Source organism: Oryzias melastigma, linkage group LG5, assembly GCF_002922805.2.
Source record: "Oryzias melastigma strain HK-1 linkage group LG5, ASM292280v2, whole genome shotgun sequence".
NCBI classification, from domain to species: domain Eukaryota; kingdom Metazoa; phylum Chordata; class Actinopteri; order Beloniformes; family Adrianichthyidae; genus Oryzias; species Oryzias melastigma.
The window spans coordinates 1,581,694-1,598,304 of NC_050516.1; the positions used below are offsets into that span (position 1 = coordinate 1,581,694).

The following is a 16,611-nucleotide window of genomic DNA, read 5'->3' on the forward strand; positions in this document are numbered from 1 at the left end:
AATGTATGTTAACCCATGTTCTGTAATGTTCAGTTAAAACGATAATAATAGTAATAAAATAAAACGTAAAATAAAGATTTAAAAAGGAACACATTACTGAAGGATCGAAGTGACATAACATCTCATGTTTCATTAAGGGAAAAAAAACGCCTGGCTGAAGGGTTAGAGTGACGTCACTGACGCCTGTCTGTGCCGTGCGCACGTGACGCGTGCAGGCCGTTCCACTCAACATGTCAGGCGGCATGTAGTTAGGCAGTTTTAGCCGGAATGACACGGCTGAGGGAAAAGCCGCACGCCCCGCGTGCCAGTGACTTCTCCGCCGAATCCCTGGAAAGATGACCGGCAGACCCCGTGGAAACCAGCCCGAAACCGGGCTCCAAGAAGCGGTGAGTCGTGCTCTTATCTGGATGTTTTGCTAGCTTCAGCTAACATAGCAGAGACTGAGGTGATGAGCTCCGTTAGTCTGCAGCATCAGGACCGGTCCGCACCACAAAAAACCGTTCGCTCCAGAACCCACGGAACCGAGTATCAGGTTACGGTTCAGATCTTTAACAGCATTTAAACCGGGAGTGCGGCGTTCAGGGACCCCGTTTACATCACCGCAGGAGTGCATTGAAACAACTTAGCTCAATTCAATCCAGTTCTTTTTCTGATGCAAGTGATGTCCCAAAGTGCTACACGAATAGCCTAAAAACCTCACTCCAATTGAGTTCATTACTGTTGTTTGTATTTCAAATGATTCATAACAGTTTCATTTATTTTAATCAATTAAATCCATTATTATTATTATTATTAGCTTTTTTTTTTTTTTTACTGTATTTGTTGACCACAGAAGAGAGTTTTCCGAATTTTCTCCACACAAAGCGAGCAAAGAGTGACTGTAGGGAAGAAATATTACTTTTTTTAAAAAAATGTATTTACCAAGAAGTTGTGTACAAAAACGATAATGGTTAGTTAGGTTGTTGCTATAAATGATAGCTTTTGGCACTAATTTACAGTTGAAGCCTCCCCAGCTTTGTTGGATTAAACTAAAGTAGGATAATACCACAAATATACTTTTAGAAACTGTATTGCTTTTGTTTACTTTATCAAGCCCTAAGACATTACGATCACCAAGACTTCTAAATACAGTTACTACTTGTTCATTTTATTTGTCAGAATAATCACTCTTGCTTTGTTGCCTTCTTCTTAAAATCTTCTTTCTAAACCTTATTTTTCATTAAATATGTTTTTTCATTGATTGTAAATCAATGAAAGAGCATTTTGATGTTAGCTTTCATTATTTTAAAAGGAACTCTGCTCTGAGAAACCAATCATTGAATGGGGCGGAGCTACTCAGCTCAGCTCCCAAAGCCACGCCCCCTCAGAGGAGATTTTGGAAACAGAGGCTTCAGATCAACATGAAAAACAGCTTTTAAAGACATTTAGGTTGTGGGATTTTGGTTTAAAACTTCATAATCGTAATTAAAACACTACATGGGGAAACTTAAAGTGTACTACATCTCTGTTTTCTTACTTATTGATCCATGTTTTCTTAGTTTTAAACCTACGGCAGGAGTTGCATTGAAATGAGCTATTTAGTGGATAAATGTCTAAATTCTTAATTTTGTAATCCATGATTGGTTGTAGAGAAAATGTTGACCCTGATAAAATTGCTTAGTTCTGACCTAATTTAAAATGCCCCCTCCACCAATCAACATCTTTTAAAAAGGAGTCTCCTCATTGGTGACATAAGGGAGGATGTAGGAGGATTGTTTACCTCTATAAAGTTTGCATGTGCTTGGCTGCTGAGGATGAAACAGGAAGCTGTGAAAGGTGCAGAGTTTCCCTCCCGCCGCTCCTCTTCAGACAGCGCCTCCTCGGAGGTCTGAGCAGCGGGAGTAACGTGAGAAACATTTACTGGGTCTGTAACCGACACTCGGAGAGATTTGTGTGACAAAAGTGTGACTTTGTGATGCAGGACTCAGACCCCGCCCAACAGCAGGAGCATGTGCTTCAGATAAATTCGTAATGAGCCCAGAAACGTGTCAGCTCACCTGGTGGCTGCAAATCTGAGCGTGCCGCTGCACGTGTTCGCTCTCTTATCAGGGCTGTTGGTTTCGCCAGCTCCTGGGATCAGATGTGTACCCCCCCCACACACACACACAGGTTGATGCATGCATTTTCCTCTCCCTTGAGTGCTCCTGCCAGGCAGCAGCGCTCCCCTGTCGAAATTGTATCTATACACTCTGTGTTTGTGTGATCAGCACGACTCCAGCGTCTCCTCGCCAGCTCTTCGGTTGTTTCAGTGGTTTTTTTCCACTCCCTTTTGACGATACGTTTGCTCTCACCTTTCAGGCATGGCTGCGGGTGTCAGTGTCCTGACTGAGCGGGCCGAGTCCACCGGTGATTCAGCACGGGGAGAGGCCAGCGCAGAGATGGAGACAGGTATGATACGCAACACGCTCCTTTCTTTAACATGACTACGGCCTTAATTCAGTTTCTTGTTGAATTAGTTCTGGACACTCAAACTGTTGCTCTGCACTGACAGAGGTTCCAGCCTCAGAGCCAGTTTTGATACAATCTTCCCCTGCAGCCAAAGTCTGCAGGATGAGGTGCTAAGCACCAAAATGCAAGTTTCTTTTCAGTGTCAAAGGCTTACGTTTGATAATACTTTTGAAAATAATTTACACGAATCAAATACTGTACGGGAAAAGATCCACCAATGTCAAAACGGCATTTTTAAAATGAAAATTCAATAATGCACCTCTAGAAAAAATGGTTTGAGATTTTTTTTCATGTTTACAAAATAAATCCACAGTTTGTTTGTTTGTTTTTTGTGTGTGTGGGGTATGCTGACAATTTTTTCCATTATTTAGGAAAGTTTTGGATTAACACCTTAAATGATTGCTAATTTTACATGTTAAATATTATTTCTGATATGTGTAACTTCTTTTTTTATTCTGAAATGCTTCTTTTGACAATAATCCAATATAATATTTAGAGATTGACCAATATATATATATATATATATATATATATTTTTTTTTTTTCCACTGCCAGTACCAATTAATATTCAGTTGAGAAGGCCAATTACTGCTATTTGGAGCTGGCATTCATTTGCATTAAAGTGATAATATTGGCGTCAAAATTTATAGTAATGCAAACACCAACAATTAACTTTTCATGTTTAAAAAAAACGAGTAAATAAAAAAAGCAAATCAATAGCTTCTAGACGTTCAGGGAGTTACAGGCTCAGCAGCATCTTTTAGCCTTTTTTCAGGTTAAATGAATAGGTCCTTGAGAGTTTTCATAAGCTTCGTTTCCATTACATAAACACGCAAAACTTGATCAAATTATATAAATGTAAAAAAAACTTAATTTTACAATTACACTGTTTCCATTAAATGTTAATTATGTGAAACCAAATCACGCCACGAGTCATTCTTAACACAGATGTGAACAGCAGATGGATTCACATTTCTGCCATGGCACTAGCGCTCATCATCATCTATCAAAGGAGACGTCAGCGTCTTATTCTGGTCATGAAGCGATAAACTATGTGGGAGCGGCTACAGATGAAGCGATTCTGGGAAATGGTGGTTGGTGGTTTTACAGAAGAGCTGTGGATCCAACAATTCCACATGACACACTCAACTTGTGACGAGCTGTGTGATGCTGTGGGACCTCTAGCGTCACTGTTGGTCACGTGACTCATTTAGTGCAAAAAAGGGTTACCAAAATATGTCAATTTCGCTACACCTCAAAAACCACCTCCTCCAAGCACAAAAACATTTTTCAATAAATGTGAGTTTTTTGTTTTATTGTCGTGTTTTGGCAAATGCTATTATTGCAAATCCAATTTGCATAATTTCACATAAATAGAGACACAGCTATAGTTAATAAAGTAAAACTTCATGAGTAAATTAAATGAATTATTTGTGTGGAAAGTTCAAACAAAAACCAAGAAGTTCAGGGAGTTTCTTGGCACTGTGGAATATCCTATGAGTTATCACAGATTTTCATACATTTATTTAAACTCTGAAAACATAATTTTAAACCTCATTCAAACCTTGAGTGCAAATAAAAACATAAAGGAGAATTCACCAAACATCACTGAGATAAGTTTGTGTTTCGGGCTTAGTAGAAACAAACATTTGAGGCTGTGAAGATGTAGTTTGATTAACTTCATGATTTTGTTTTGCTCTTTTAGCTAACGCAAGAGTCCCCACAGCAAAGTACACCAAGATGGGGGAGACTCTGAGACATGTCATCCCCGGTCACATGCAGTGCTCCATGGCCTGCGGGGGCAAAGCCTGTAAATATGAGAACCCGTCCCGCTGGAGGGACGAGGAGCAGGCCATTAAGGGCCTGTATTCATCCTGGTACGTTAGCCGCACGTCTACATGCTCAGTGTTTGGCCGCTGTTGATCATGATTCATGTTCTGAACAGGAACATTTCACTCAATCTGGATGTTCAGGAACGTTTACTTTTGTTAATTTAAAGCCTTGGGTACATTATTATAATAATCGTTGAAATATATCATGTGTTTTTAGAAATCTAGTAAAACAAAAGCTACTCACAAACAACTCTGTCATTTCTTACACTTAAAACCGGAGCTCCAGTGTTTATGTTCTGTGATTTACTGTACTTTACTGTGATTAGGTCCTTCCTGGAATGACGTTGATCATGTTAACAATTGAAAAGTTACAGTATGTCAAAGATTTTGTGTTTAAGCGTCACCGGCAACACCTCAGGTGTCTAACAGGGATCAAACTGTGTTTCCTCGTTCTTCTCTCCTGCAGGATTACTGACAACTTGCTTGCTATGGCGAGGCCTTCAACTGAAATCATAGAGAAGTACGGCATCATTGAGCAGTTCCAGAGGTACTGGCCGAGTCTTTTGCTCAACCTTTTCAGCATTTGTGCGTCAGTTGTGTAAAGTTGTGGCGCTCTGCGTTTTCGTTGTGGTTGGGCGCATTCTCACTTTTTTTGTGTTGTGATCGGCGGCTCTCAGGTGCGGTTTAAAGACCGTCATCAACCTGCAGCGACCCGGAGAACACGCCAGCTGCGGCAACCCGCTGGAGCCGGAGAGCGGCTTCACCTACCGCCCCGAGACCTTCATGCAGGCGGGGGGTGAGCAGCAGACACTATTCCGCTCAGCACTGATGGGCAAAAGTAAACGAGCAAACACGCTGTATGATTGCAGCAGCATTAGGGGAGCACGGACTGTTTTCATAGAAGGTCATGAAGTATGATTCTGTTTACTCAACTTTTTAAAAATATTTACAAAAAATTTAAAAAATAATAAAGAATAATAATTTAGTAAACAAATTTTAGTCTGTTCTGAGGGAGAAATTCCCCATCAGATGCACCTCAACCTCAAAAATATATTTAAATATCTATTGCAATTTTATACAGGCTACTTTGCATAACTCTGTTTGAAAAAGCAATTGATTTATGCTGTAAAAACAATAAGTTTAGTTAATATTTATTTAGTTTGCTTTATTTCGTATTTTTTTCTATTTTTGTGATATTTGTGTTGTTTTTAAGGATTTGTTGTCTTTTTTACTCAGTTTGCTTGCTCAGTTTTTGAAATTACTTTGTCCTTGTTTTGTTTTTAATGTTTTTTGTTTGTTCATTTTTGTTGTTTTTTATGTTTTTTGTTTCTGTTCAGATTTTTCTTTTTGATGTCTTTGTTTTAAAGTTTTTTGCTTCTTTTATTTCTAATTTCTTTAGTTATTTTTTTGTGTTTTCAATGCTTTTGTTTATTCGTCTTTTTTAAATTTTTCTTTTTGATGTCTTTGTTTGATGCTTTAAAACGTCTTATTTTTTAAACTTTTTGTTCAGATTGTTGTTTGATTTATTTTGCTATATTTCTTTAGTTTTTATTTGTTTTTACGTTTTGGTTTATTTTTTACTTTTTTCAGATTTTAGTTTTTTAAGTCTGTTTTGTTTTTGGTGTTTTTTGTGTTTTATTTCTAATTTCTTTAGTTTGATGTAGTTGTCTTTATGTCTTTTGCTTTCGTTCAGATTTTTGTTTTTGATGTCTTTTTTGTTATTTTATGCCAAGTGTCTTTAGTTTTTTTTGTTTTTGTTGTCATTAAGTTTTTTGTTTTATTTCTTGTTTCTTGCCTTTATGTTTTTGTTTGTTTTTGTGTGCTATACTTCTCGTTCTTTCATTTTTTGTTTTTTATATATTTGTTCAACTGTTCTTTTTTTTGTTTTTAGATGCTTTTTTGTTTGTTGTAGTTTATGTTTGTTTTAATTTTATAGTTTTTCTTGTCTGTTTTTTGTTTTTAATGTTTCTCTTTGCTTTGTTTGTTCTATATTGTTAATGTTTCCTTTTTTTTGTTTGATAAATTTATTTGATTTGTTTTGATTTATTTGAGATGTGAGAATCATCAGCCGACTTGTTAAACCAGTCATTTTTTAGTTTGTTTTCTTGTCTTTGTTATCTGAGTCTTTGACTCTAATTAGAGTCACTTTTGGATGCTGCTTCAGCTTCAACACGTTCCTCAGTTACTCCTCATTTGTTTGGTTTCGCAGCATCCAAGCAACAAAGTGGATGCTAAGAAACACCACGGACGCTCTGTCCTTGGAGAGCAGTGCCATCATTTTTTTCTTAACAAGCTCCTCTGAGGTGTCCGACGTTTTATCTGATTGAAAGTCCCCTGATGTTTTCTGGGACTTTAAGCATAATCTTTTGACTTAATCTTCATCAGTTTTACTCCAAAATTAAGAAAGCATCTCTCATTTTTTTGTCATTCATTTTTATGTATTTATTTTTTAAGTTTACAGCAGTGTGTCTGCGGTCTGATTCTGAACTCTTTCTTTTGTTTGGTTTATTTCAGTTTACTACTACAACTTTGGATGGAAGGACTATGGCGTGGCATCCCTAACTACAATCCTGGACATGGTAAAGGTCATGTCTTTTGCTGTTCAAGAAGGAAAGATGGCGGTCCACTGCCACGCTGGTCTTGGAAGAACCGGTCTGTAGTAACTCCTGGGTTGGCCTTTTCAGCTGGTCGAGTTCTGTGTTGACGGTGTTGTTCTGTGTCTTGGCTCAGGCGTGCTCCTGGCGTGTTACTTGGTCTTTACCGCCCGGATGAACGCAGACCAAGCTATCCTGTTTGTGCGAGCAAAGAGACCCAACTCTATCCAGACCCGAGGCCAGCTGCTGTGCGTGCGGGAGTTTGCCCAGTTCCTGGTTCCCCTGCGGAGCGTTTTCTCCTGCGCAGAACCCAAAGCCAGCGCCGTCACTCTGTCGCAGTACCTCACCAGGCAGCGACATCTGCTGCACGGCTACGAAGCTCGTCAGATGAAGAACGTGCCAAAGATGGTGCACCTGGTGTGCAGGCTGCTGGTGGACATCGCAGCCAACAGGCAGGTGGTGGTGGAGGAGGAGCGGCTGGAGATCCCAGACCTCACCGCAGAGGTGGAGAAGACCGTGTCCCAGCAGGCTCTTCAGCAGCTCGGGAGGGAAATGAGAGGAAAGGGGATCCCTCTCCCAGCATGTGCACTGAACACTCCGAATCCATCCGCGCTGCCGTGCAGAGCTGATCAGCCTCTCGCCAGTGACAACGAGCTGGACCCTCTGTGGAGGCAGCAGAACCTGGAGAGCCCTCTGAGCTCGCCCCTGTGGAGCAGCCGCAGCCTCAGCGACTCGCTGCTTCATAAACTGGGAGAATGGCAGCAGAGCTTTGGAAACCTGAAGAACAGCAAACCCATCCACAGCTACATCAAGCACTCCTTGTCCCACACCAGCCTTGCACCCTGCAGCCTCGATGATCATCCCCAAGACGGGACTCTGGAGTCCAAAATGACAGTGGAGCCGGACTTCCTGTCAGAGAAACCCCTTCAGAAGCGACATCAGAGTTTGATTTTAGACCCATCGGAGCTGAGACCCTTCCGTGACCCCACGCCACACGACGCACTGATCACCAGCAAAAACACGGCTGCCGATCAGGAAGGAAACAACGGACGAGTAACCGCGGGGGTGCCGTCCTTCTCTGTCCAGGCTGAGCTCTCCGCGGAGAGCAGGCGCCTGTGGGTGGCTCAGGCTCTGGCGATGATTCCAACAGACCGGGAGTCCTCCAGGTCCCTCCAGGTCCAAATGTGGCAGGTAAGATGGAGGGTCATTATAGAACTGAGCTGATCTTTTATCAGGGTTTACACTGAAAAACTTTCAGCCTGATACTCTGAAGCTGCATTCACACCAAACACCATTCAGAGGCGTTCAGTTTCAATGTTTAGCCAATGCCCAGACGTGATGAGGGGTCCTGTGGCGGGGAGCGTCGATGCATGTTTTGAGTATTGTGGCAGGATTTGGGCATCACGGAGCGGTGAAAGTTAACAAATCTGAACTTTGGCAAAAAAAAAAGGTGCATTCCATCAACCATTTTTTTTGTATTGAACATTCAAAGAATACAATCAAAAATATAACATAAAAATACAATACAAGAACATAGCAGAATTCTAAATAAAAGTCACAGTTATTCTTCACTTTTGACATTCTTAACTGTTCAGAACAAGAATAAAGTTAAGTAAAGAAACAGTTGATGCTTCCATGTAGCCATTAGGCTACATTTTTTAGCTCGTCCCACACGCATCTGGAGTGTCTAGTTTAGCGTCTAGCAAATTTGCAGCATAACTTGCGTTCGTTGTGAACGGTGTATTCTGTAGAGAAATGGAGCTTTGTTGATCAGAAATTGTGATCGATATCTGCCGACCATCACAGCAGGAATACAGTTAAAGATTTTCCATAAATGTGAATCCTGATCTGTCAGAAGAAACTCCAGCCCTCCTTCAAGCTTCCTTCAGTCTCTGTGAATGCTGCTGTATGGCTTCTTCTTCGTCTGTGACTTGACGCTATGATCTGTTGTGATGCACAGACAGAGCTAAACTCCAGGGAGGGGGCCTGGGAGAGGCTGTGCACGGAGAGAGACCCCCTGGTGTTGTCCGGTCTGATGTGGTCCTGGTTGGAGCAGCTCAGAGAGCCGATCATCAGCTCTGAGGACATGAAGATCGTCGGCGAGGCCAAAGGGAATCCACAGAGCGCCCTCCACAGGTTGCAAAAGGTAGATGATCCTCAAAGATTCGCCTCTTGAGTTCATATACTTTTTATTTAAAACATTTAACTTGAATCCATTTAGTTCTTTTAAGCTTCTCTCTACATGGAAATGAACCAATCAGCTGTCATAGCTTCACATCTCATGTAAATAGATGATAAATCAAGCAACAGTATGTGCTCTTCCATTTCAGGCACTAATCAAAATGATGGTAAAAACTTTATTTTACTGTAAAAAAATAACTGTCTTGCCTGGATTCTAACTTAAACATTTTCTAAATGAGGGAGATGTTCTCTCCAGGAAATCCAGCTGGGCCTCTGAAAGGGATTTTTGCACCTCAGTCTTTTATTTGAGAGAAGATTGAGCTCAACAAAATGAAGAAATAACAACATAAAACACGAACAATATTTAGTAAGGTTTTAAATTCAACAAATTTGAATTCAACAAATCAGCAACGCAGAATCTGCTTCTTCTAGTTCATCAGACATGTTAATGTGAGCTGCAGTGGTGTGTCTGCTGCTGGATGCAGAAAAGTACTCAGGGATGAAAAGGTCAATCTTTGTTCACTTAATATTACACAGATTATAATATGATATAATCTGATAATGTTGATAATATTATTTTTTTTGCCCCAAAAAAAATGCACACAAAAAATATCCTGTCGTGGTCTTTCAAGCTGGTGTTAGGCTTTAGCTTGATCAACAGGCTTTTTTTGAAGCTTCATTGAATGCTCCTGAAGATGAAAGTGCTGCGTCTCCTGCCTGCCGCCAGGGCCCCAGGCTCACGCTGCTCTGCGTCCTCGACTGTGCCGCTCAACTCCTGCCGCTGCCTGAAGATCTTGAGGCTCGTTTGCTGACCCAAACTGTCAAAGTGTTCACTAAGGTGAGTTTGGAACCACTTTTAAAGTGGGTTCATTTTCTGGGAAAAGGAAGACATTTTTTCTCTCACATACATTGCCCCAAGAACAAAGGTCTTTTGGACCTTTCATATCTTATGAGAACCGCTCAAGCTCCTCCTACTGCAGTGCAAGCCACTGCAACTGTGCAGATTCTTTGAGCTTATTTATTTGTATTATTAGATTTTATTACCTCTTATTTTGATTTGATTGTATACTCATTTTGTAAAGCACTTTGTGATTCTTTCTAGGAACAGTTCTATAGAAATTACGATATTCTACTCTCTTCTAGTTGTTGAACACAAACTGAAAGTTGAACCAGTTAAACTTTCAACCACTTGTTTTTAAAGGAATAAAGGGCGCATATTCCACACAGCATTAACCACACCCACTTAACATGTTTGTCCAATCACACATCAGCGGTTACTGACTGGATAAGACAACAATGACAGAAACAAGCAGGCAGCTGTGAGTGTGAGAGACCAAGTCTAAATCCGAATTTTTCAGTTTTAAATAATCAGTTTAATAACCTTTAAAAAGTCTATATAAAGAAAAAGAGTAATTACTTACATTTAAATGTAAACTTCTGTGCTTCAGAGCACATCCACGAGAAGGAATAAATTCTACCCAGACCTAAGTCACAACAGATTTTCCCTTAAAAAAACAGACAATACTAAAGCTTCAAAGACCCTTACAGTTGGAGGGGTACAGGGGAAGAATTCAGGTTCAGACAAAGTATCTTCCTGCAGTTTATGAAAAATGAAACATTGTTGTTTCTCCAGACCGACCCGGCCTCTGGCGGGCAGTCCTCGCTCACAGCAGCCCTGAGCACGCTTCTTCATGAGCTGCCTCGAAAAAGCTGCACAGCCGAGTGAAGACTCCGGATCACAGCTACGGCTCCACTCTGGCTCGCGGCTCCTCGTCCTGAGCTCTCCGAGTCAGTGCAGTCCAGCGATCCCGGCTAATGTGCCACCGCGCTCCCAGTCAAACACAGATTTTACTGTCCTGCAAGTGGGCTTTATTACCATGACCAGCTGAGGAAGACTCTCCTCATGTGATCCTTAAATGTGTCCGAGCTGCAGACGCTGCAGTGTGTCTTATTTATTTTGATAAGTTGACTTCAGTTTACAGCCTCTCTTTGGTCTTGAGCTTCTTCATCAGATTGTGCTGCAGCTGCTTCATTTCCACCTACAAGGCGGGGCTGAGTGATTTTAACGAATAACCTGAATGTTTCACAATCAGTACACTTTTTTGTGTTTTGATCAAATCAGAAAACAAGAGCACTAAAACATCAAATATAAAACTGCCCAAAACGATAAACAAAATTTTCTTTTTCGTTTTTGTGTTTTAAATGTTCCAATGTTTAAAAGCTACTAGCAAGTGTCAAAAATATAGTGTGAAACTATTTCATCCTTCATCACATCTCCATGTTACAATGCATTTACTTTAGCAAAAATCTAACAGACCCTTTACCAAAGTATTCGATGGAAAAATATCTATCACTCTGGCCTGTTACTGTTAACACACATAGTGACTGGAACGTAGCTTTAAATCGGATCGTTTTGACTGTAAGGATGATGAGTCTTCTGGTTGAGTGGATTGTTTAAAGGAAAATTACAACGTTTTTTATCAGCCAAAAGGTAACAAGTCATCAGTTTCAGGTCTGAAACTTAAATTTTGTTTGAAACACTCTCAGCAGGTTGAATCTATGTGAACTAAAATGGTGGAAAGAGACCCTCAACTTCCATATTCAAATTGTAAGCAAACCAGGAAGTAAAGAATGTTGCAGTTCCAATAAAAACCTCTAGAGGCTGGCTGCAGAAGTCATACTTTCCCATCGACTTCCCACCTTAAAGGGGTCATACCATGATTTTCTGAAGCCTTTCAGAGTGAGGTATATCCATATATATGATCATATATTACCTTTGGAACACTAAGAAACAAATTATTTATGGAATAATAGTCATTTTTTGTGATTTTTTTTTTTTCCTACCCGGAAGTAAAACGACTCTAATCCTGAAGCTCCGCCTACCGCTGCCACCCATTTCATTACGTTATCTTAGGTCTTTATTTCTTCGTTTCTGCCGCGAAAATAAACGGTATCCAAATGTTTTCAAAGATGGACACACCTACCATATATCTGCCCTTACTAGGGCCAGCCATCACTACAATGGTTCACTGCACAAATACACTCGGCGTCTGCACGGGGAGGGGGGTGTTTTAAAGGAGCCCCGCGTCTAAAGTAACAAACTGTTTGAGCTGGAATTTATTAAAGACTGGACACAACTGGAAGATATACGGTATTCTGGATCTAAAATGAAAGTGTTTTGCTGATCATCACTAGCTCTGTAGAGAAATTGGGTGTTGGTGTTAGAGTGGGGGCGGAGTTATCAGAGCAGACTCTTCCTGAAAGGGGCTGTCTCACTCTGTGATCGAGGACCCGCTCGTTTTCGTGGGTATGGGAGGGGCTTCTGTTGAGAGCGCAGGTTTTTAGAGGATTACTCGTAAATGAATGAACGGATCGAAATATCGCCTTGGGGTTCTTTATAGAGAGGAATGAACACCATGATGCACTTAAAAGCTCAAAAAGTCGTTTTTTATGGAATGTCCCCTTTAAATTCAAGATTTTAACCCCCCAAAAATGTTTGTACACTTTAGTTTTAGTTTGTTTTGCATCATTTTCAGTGTCTTACTTATGTTGGGCTTGTTAAAGCAGACATTTAGATTTTATTAGAGTTCCAACTTGAGAATTTTAGGGGTGTGAGCTTTTGATTTTCTCAGGTAGGATGGAGTGTGGGTGGATTCAGCAAAGCTTCAAGATTTACTTTGTCCCATCCAAATGCCATTTTGGTAGAGTCTTTTTTTGGTGGGCGGAGCTGCCAATGGACTACCTCATTTTTAGAATTTATGTTGACATGAATCTCATAGGTGATGTCAGAGATTTTTGCCCAGTTATGAGTGGAACGCAGCAACAGTTTAAATCAACGTAGAAACTGGTTTTTGGTCCATTTTTGTTGTAAATTTAGTGGATTACAAAAACTGCTTTGAAATGTGTTCATGATGCTCTTCATTTTTTTGTCCTTAAACCCTCAGATAAATTTTAGCTCTCTTGATGCCCCATGAAGGGACCCATATTAATTCCACATTTGCTCTTCGACAACCGGGTTCATTTGCTGCTGAAGTCAACTGTAGCATAGCCAGACTTTATCTCTACTTCATACATGTTTCTATGTCACTTGACTAAAATGTAATGGCTGCCTTTACAGACAGAAATGAGTGTTTTATGACTACAATAATCGTTCAGCCCCCGTCTGTAGTGGTTCCTAAAAGCTGCTGCTGGTTCAGATTCTTTCAGCCCAACAAAATACCAAGAGAGAAGCAGAACAAACCTCTGACTATTTTCTAAACAATGTGTGGAAAGGTGCCAGCGTACAGCACTGTGTGAGTCAGCATGTGGGTCGTTTAGATTCTTCGATGTCACTTCCTGTGTTCCTGTGGCAGAAAATCGCTCTAAGTTTTTATTGTGACAAATGTTTTAGCAATAAAACTGTACTAGTTATGTACAAAATGTCTTTCATAACAAAAGAAAATGTTACATTTCTGAGATTATTTATGTTGTTCATTTAATATTTATGTACTTTTTCACTCTGTCTTGACTCAGCTCCTTTATTTCAGATAACTTTCAATAAAACCTAAATAAAAACTACTTTCATTCATTTATTTATGCTTGCCTCCTTGAGATCTGAGACCACAGAAGAGATCTGTTCAAGTTCTATTGTTCCACTCTCATCATATTTTGATTATCTTTAAAAATACTGTTTATTTTGATTATAATTATGCCATTATTAAAAGAAAAAAAAACTGTCTTCTTCTAAAACTTAGTTTCTGCAGAGCGGCAGGAGTTCATCAGAAATTTGCCTCTGAGTTGTGAGCTAGATCGTTAGTGCAGAGTAAGCCTCCCCTGACTTCCCATTATCGCTTTATTTACACTCTCTCCTGCTAGTTTTCAGCCCCTCAAACACCTCAACCTAACATTGCCGGGGCAACAAAAATGGCGAGCAATATTGGAGCTATGCAACTGTAGAGTTTAGAGCCAAGATACCAGCTCAGACGATGAAGACAAAGGGGTACATGGATCTATTTGTATCTATTTTTAAGAAATTATCCAGTTTTCATCATCAGAACTCAGTGGATTCATAAATGGGCTTAATAAAATGTTCATATTTATTAGGTTTTTGCTTCAGGAAATTGGTGACGGCATATTGGTTATAAGTAATAGTGAGGGAATTGGGACATAGCCCCAGGGACTGCTGATGAAGTTCATCCTTCATGGATGTCTGGTTTGCTTTTGCACTCCCAGTTCCAGCAGTTGCTGTCTTGGACATGGTACAGTCCAAAACTAGCTTTGATCACAGATCCGACCAGATAGTTCAAATATCATAATCATAAAGTGCCTGACTTCCTCATTACATGTTTACCCAACAGACATTCTTCAACTCTCCTCCATGAACCGCCACCTTAATGTGGTGACGCGGTTTGAGAGGACGAGTGATCGCAGGAGCTGAGCTGTTCAGAGCTTGAGTCCCTGTTGGGTCTCCCATGGCAGACAGGTCTGAGAGGTCTTCAGCAGACAAAGAATAGTTCAGAACCTACTTTTGATGAGTACTATGCCATCAGAATTCTTTTGCCTCAACTGGCTTTGTGTCACCAGGGCCCCACTGTGGAGCCAGGCCTGTTGTTATGGCCTGCTGTTCATGGTCTCCCACGGGTTCTGGAGAGAGAACGTGGAATCACTCCAGCACCAGCAGGAGAGCTCAGAAGGAGTCAGTGGTTTGGATGACAGAATGTTTCTATTGTTTGACATTAAGTGGTAATTGTGTGGAGTTTCTTGTTTATACGTTTCAAACTGTGTGCGTTTATAGTTTTGACCTTTTAGTATTTCAAGCTTTAGAATAAAATGAAAACACTACTCAAAAATGTGAGTAAAAATCATTGCTTGAATAGTCACTGGCAGTGGTACAACTTCATTTAAAATAAGTTATTTCAATCATTACTTGATAAAATATGCTCGTTTTGGAATGAGTTTTTAGATTTAGATTAAGATGTGTAATATTTTAGACTGTTTCTTCAGGTCACTGGTAGTTACATGCATCACCACTAGATGGTGCTGTTATTCTTTCACATCATGCAGCATCAGCATCACTAGATTCATTTCTGCTTTCTCTGAAGGCGCACCTGCAGGATCCAATTTAACGGACGCTTTAGATTCAGAAGTTTTTGTCTTTAGGGTCTAAACTGTTAAATATTACTTCTCCATTTGAGAACTTTAGATTGTGCAGAAGTACTAACTTTAGTTCCCCCCAAATAAATTATCCCAAAAGTCTATTTTATGCCTGACATGGCAAAATTGACAAACTACTCCAATGTTATATATTAGAAAATGTGAAACGTAAAAGATTTTTGTATGTAATTTTCTTTTTTTTAATGAAAAAAATAGATCAAGTTCATCCCAATGCACACAAATTGAAGGTCTTGCAGAAATCTGAATTAAGCTCATTATAAATATATGTAGTGATCATGTTATGATGCAGGAAAACCAAAAATTGTGGGTTATGAAAATTTAAAACACAAAATATTTTTACTTTTTTTATTTAATGTTTATTTTCAGTGAAACCGTGTAGGTCTATTGAGGGAGGTGAACCTTACTATTAAGTGTCAGATGAGGTGAAAAACATTTTCTTAAAGTCCATTCTGTCTCTCGTCTTATAGAGTCAAAGTTATTCAGTTGTGTTCCGTCAAACAACACATATTTTCAGTGATTTGCATGAGGATGACCAAGGAGTTTGATCTTTTTCATTTTTATTTGAAATGGTTTCCAATTTTCTGCTTCTACTTGTAATTCTGAATTAAATGTTAAAAGCTGACAGACCTGTAGCTGCTCACCAAAAACTCCATATTGTTAGAAATATCATTTCAACCCAACTGCGACTTTAAATAGAGACTAACTTTTTTCTGGATTATTTTCTCAGAATAAAAATAATTTAGGTGAAAATGAAGCCACTATAACTCAGAAAGACAGTTATTGTGCAAGTGCTGTAAGGTGATCCTGGTTCCTTATAATATTCATAATTTCCTCTTTTCCATGTCATTTTGGCATACAAAAGATTTTACGTATAAAATTCTACATTTTTAGAACAATTTCTGCTCTATCTTTACCACTTTTTCTATTTTAGCCGACTTTAATTTTTGACGAATGAAAATCCTCAGGAAACTTTCATGTTTTTGTCTTTTTTTTTTTTTGTATCATTGAAGATCCACTCCAAAGAAAATGCTATTTTTTGTGTTTTTCACATCCTGTTGTAGCATTTTTCTAATGTTTGCTCCAAAAAATAACCCTAAAATATATTCCAACATGAAAAATATCTATTTAAATAACAAAGGTGTGCCTTTACGCGCACCTAACAAGGAATCAACACAGCTCCTGTCTTTGGAAGCTCCTGCTCTGCGCCCGGGGGCCCCTGTGGGAGGGGCCGCTGAGTCCAGAGGAGAGAGGAGCTCGTCAGACACGCGGGTTCCGCGCGCCTCTTCTCATGTGGACCCGGCTTTACAGGCAATCGAGCGCGTGCCTTAAGCTCCGCGTGTGCATGCGCCTTGGGGGGGGGGGGG

At 39.9% G+C, this 16,611-nt stretch overlaps 2 protein-coding genes across 3 annotated transcripts in view; both read left to right on the top strand.

Annotated features, from left to right (window-relative positions):
- Nucleotides 1-402: 402 nt before the first annotated feature.
- On the top strand, nt 403-11,201 carry ptpdc1a (protein tyrosine phosphatase domain containing 1a). The gene is given in 11 exon segments (XM_024270980.2): nt 403-532; nt 2,338-2,427; nt 4,193-4,364; nt 4,786-4,866; nt 4,997-5,115; nt 6,834-6,971; nt 7,050-8,104; nt 8,874-9,059; nt 9,822-9,932; nt 10,728-10,796; nt 10,798-11,201. Coding segments are annotated over 10 exon segments (2,205 nt in total). The 5' UTR covers nt 403-532; nt 2,338-2,339; the 3' UTR covers nt 10,984-11,201.
- Nucleotides 11,202-14,595: 3,394 nt separating this feature from the next.
- wnt7aa (wingless-type MMTV integration site family, member 7Aa) overlaps nt 14,596-16,611 on the top strand; it is a gene marked incomplete in the record, with an annotated part of 16,630 nt that continues 14,614 nt past the window's right edge. The window contains 1 exon segment of one of the 2 annotated variants that reach the window (XM_024270987.2): nt 14,596-16,604. In XM_024270987.2, the coding sequence (XP_024126755.1) occupies nt 16,536-16,604 (69 nt within the window). 2 annotated transcript variants of the gene reach the window in all.